At 33.3% G+C, this 1,714-nt stretch overlaps 1 protein-coding gene across 1 annotated transcript; it reads left to right on the forward strand.

Annotated features, from left to right (window-relative positions):
• Positions 1 to 1,068: 1,068 nt before the first annotated feature.
• LOC125503720 (phospholipid phosphatase homolog 1.2 homolog) lies at positions 1,069 to 1,387 on the forward strand (the record flags this gene model as incomplete). Its single annotated transcript, XM_048664456.1, is given in 1 exon segment — positions 1,069 to 1,387. A coding segment is annotated over 1 exon segment (291 nt), but the record flags the coding sequence as incomplete, so codon positions are not given.
• Between the last annotated feature and the right edge of the window lie 327 nt (positions 1,388 to 1,714).

The raw sequence follows: 1,714 nt of genomic DNA on the forward strand, positions 1-1,714 counted from the left end.
AATTTGAATATCTTAGGGATGTCAGGAAGACATTTTATGTCTAATTCAACATGAAAAGACACCTGTCAAATATTTTTTGTAAACAATGCAATTATGGTTGAGTGATAATTGCACACTGTGCAATTACCGCTGTAATTTTTCGATAATTGCACACTTCAAACGGATAGATTATCATACGAAGGAAATATTCATCAAAATTACACGCGTGCATCAAAATAAACAGATAATTTTGCATTCGAGCTTGTTGTCTTGTTAAAACTGCATTCGTGTATTTTCACATTGGAACGAAAAATTTTTCGCCACAATATGAGAATAAAGTCATGCAGTTTTTAGACAACAAGCTTTCATGCAAAATTATCGGTAATTTTGAAGCACTTGTGCAATTACCCCCAATTATATGCAGCGCGTTCGCTTGTATTGAGCATTTATTTTTGATAATTTTTGATAATCACCGATACAGGGTGTTTGATCCTCCACCGCCAAAAGAAGAAAAAGTTTATGTAAGCACAGCTCAGCAAATCAAGGCTTTTGAGATGCAGAGGTCAAAATTTTAATTTTTTCAGTCTATTAAATATCTACAGACTCAGGCAGAAACTTAAGACAACAAACAACATTAAAACAAAAATTTGAATACTAACATACACGCAAATCGAAAATAATGTACTTAAGTATTGCAGTATCTCGAAAACCTAGCATTTGCGGATATATTTTTAAGTGAACATGAAAATTAATTACGTTAATAATTCGCCAATGCTAGATTTATTTAATTTAAATATCAAAGGTTAAAATATTTACACTGTTACTACAAAAACTGAAATTGCAAAAAAGCAAGAAGGTATGCGCTACTTTACTATTTGCAAGAACAATCGAGTTGTTACTCATTTAAACTGACTTATGCAGAAATAAGAATTTCAGACAATAATTACTTTATAAATGGTTTAAAGAAAACTTTCAGCAGAAAATACATCAAAACTTATAATAACAGGGTCATTTTCCTACCCAGGCTTCCATTACAGTTTAAAATGCGTCGAAGTTCTTAACCAATTGAAAATTTTTCCTCCTTTTCAGTACATTGTACAGTCTCGATTACCGACTCATAAAGCAGGGACCAGTTTCAAAGTTTTCCTATTTGCAATCTGTGCTTGTATGGGATTGGTGTGTTCTTTGACCAGAATAACGGACAGACGACACCATTGGTGGGACGTGCTAACTGGAACAATTATTGCCTTATTTGGAGCTGCTTATACTATCAGAGTCCTTCATGCCCAAGTAATCATTTTGCATCGAAGGATCATATCAGATCAGATGAATTTCGGAGAAGATGGAATGAAGGAAACCTGCGAGACTTGTATAGTGTAGTTAACCAATAAATTAATATTTTAGAAAATATTGAATGTTATTTCAGTTACCATCATTTTGCGCATTTATACCGAGCTAAAGTAAAAACATGTCAAAAGAGTTTTGCTATTATAAAAACACAGAATACAGCAAAAAAAGCCTTTATTCAAATGGATATGTAAACAAGCGAATCTGCTATTTCTGCGGCTGTGTTTTTAAACATTTTTCCAGTGAAAATGTATTAAGCATGGAGATTCATTCCGCCTACTGAAAACATGTACCCGCATACTAAACAGCTCGCCCAGAAATAGCTAGATAACGAAATTAAAAACGTATTTTAGCTGCTAGAGGCCATAACAGAGAAACATCCTGTACG

This window comes from Dendroctonus ponderosae, unplaced genomic scaffold (genome assembly GCF_020466585.1).
Source record: "Dendroctonus ponderosae isolate FM_Combo_2020 unplaced genomic scaffold, Dpon_F_20191213v2 Dpon_F_20191213_268, whole genome shotgun sequence".
Lineage (NCBI taxonomy): Eukaryota > Metazoa > Arthropoda > Insecta > Coleoptera > Curculionidae > Dendroctonus > Dendroctonus ponderosae.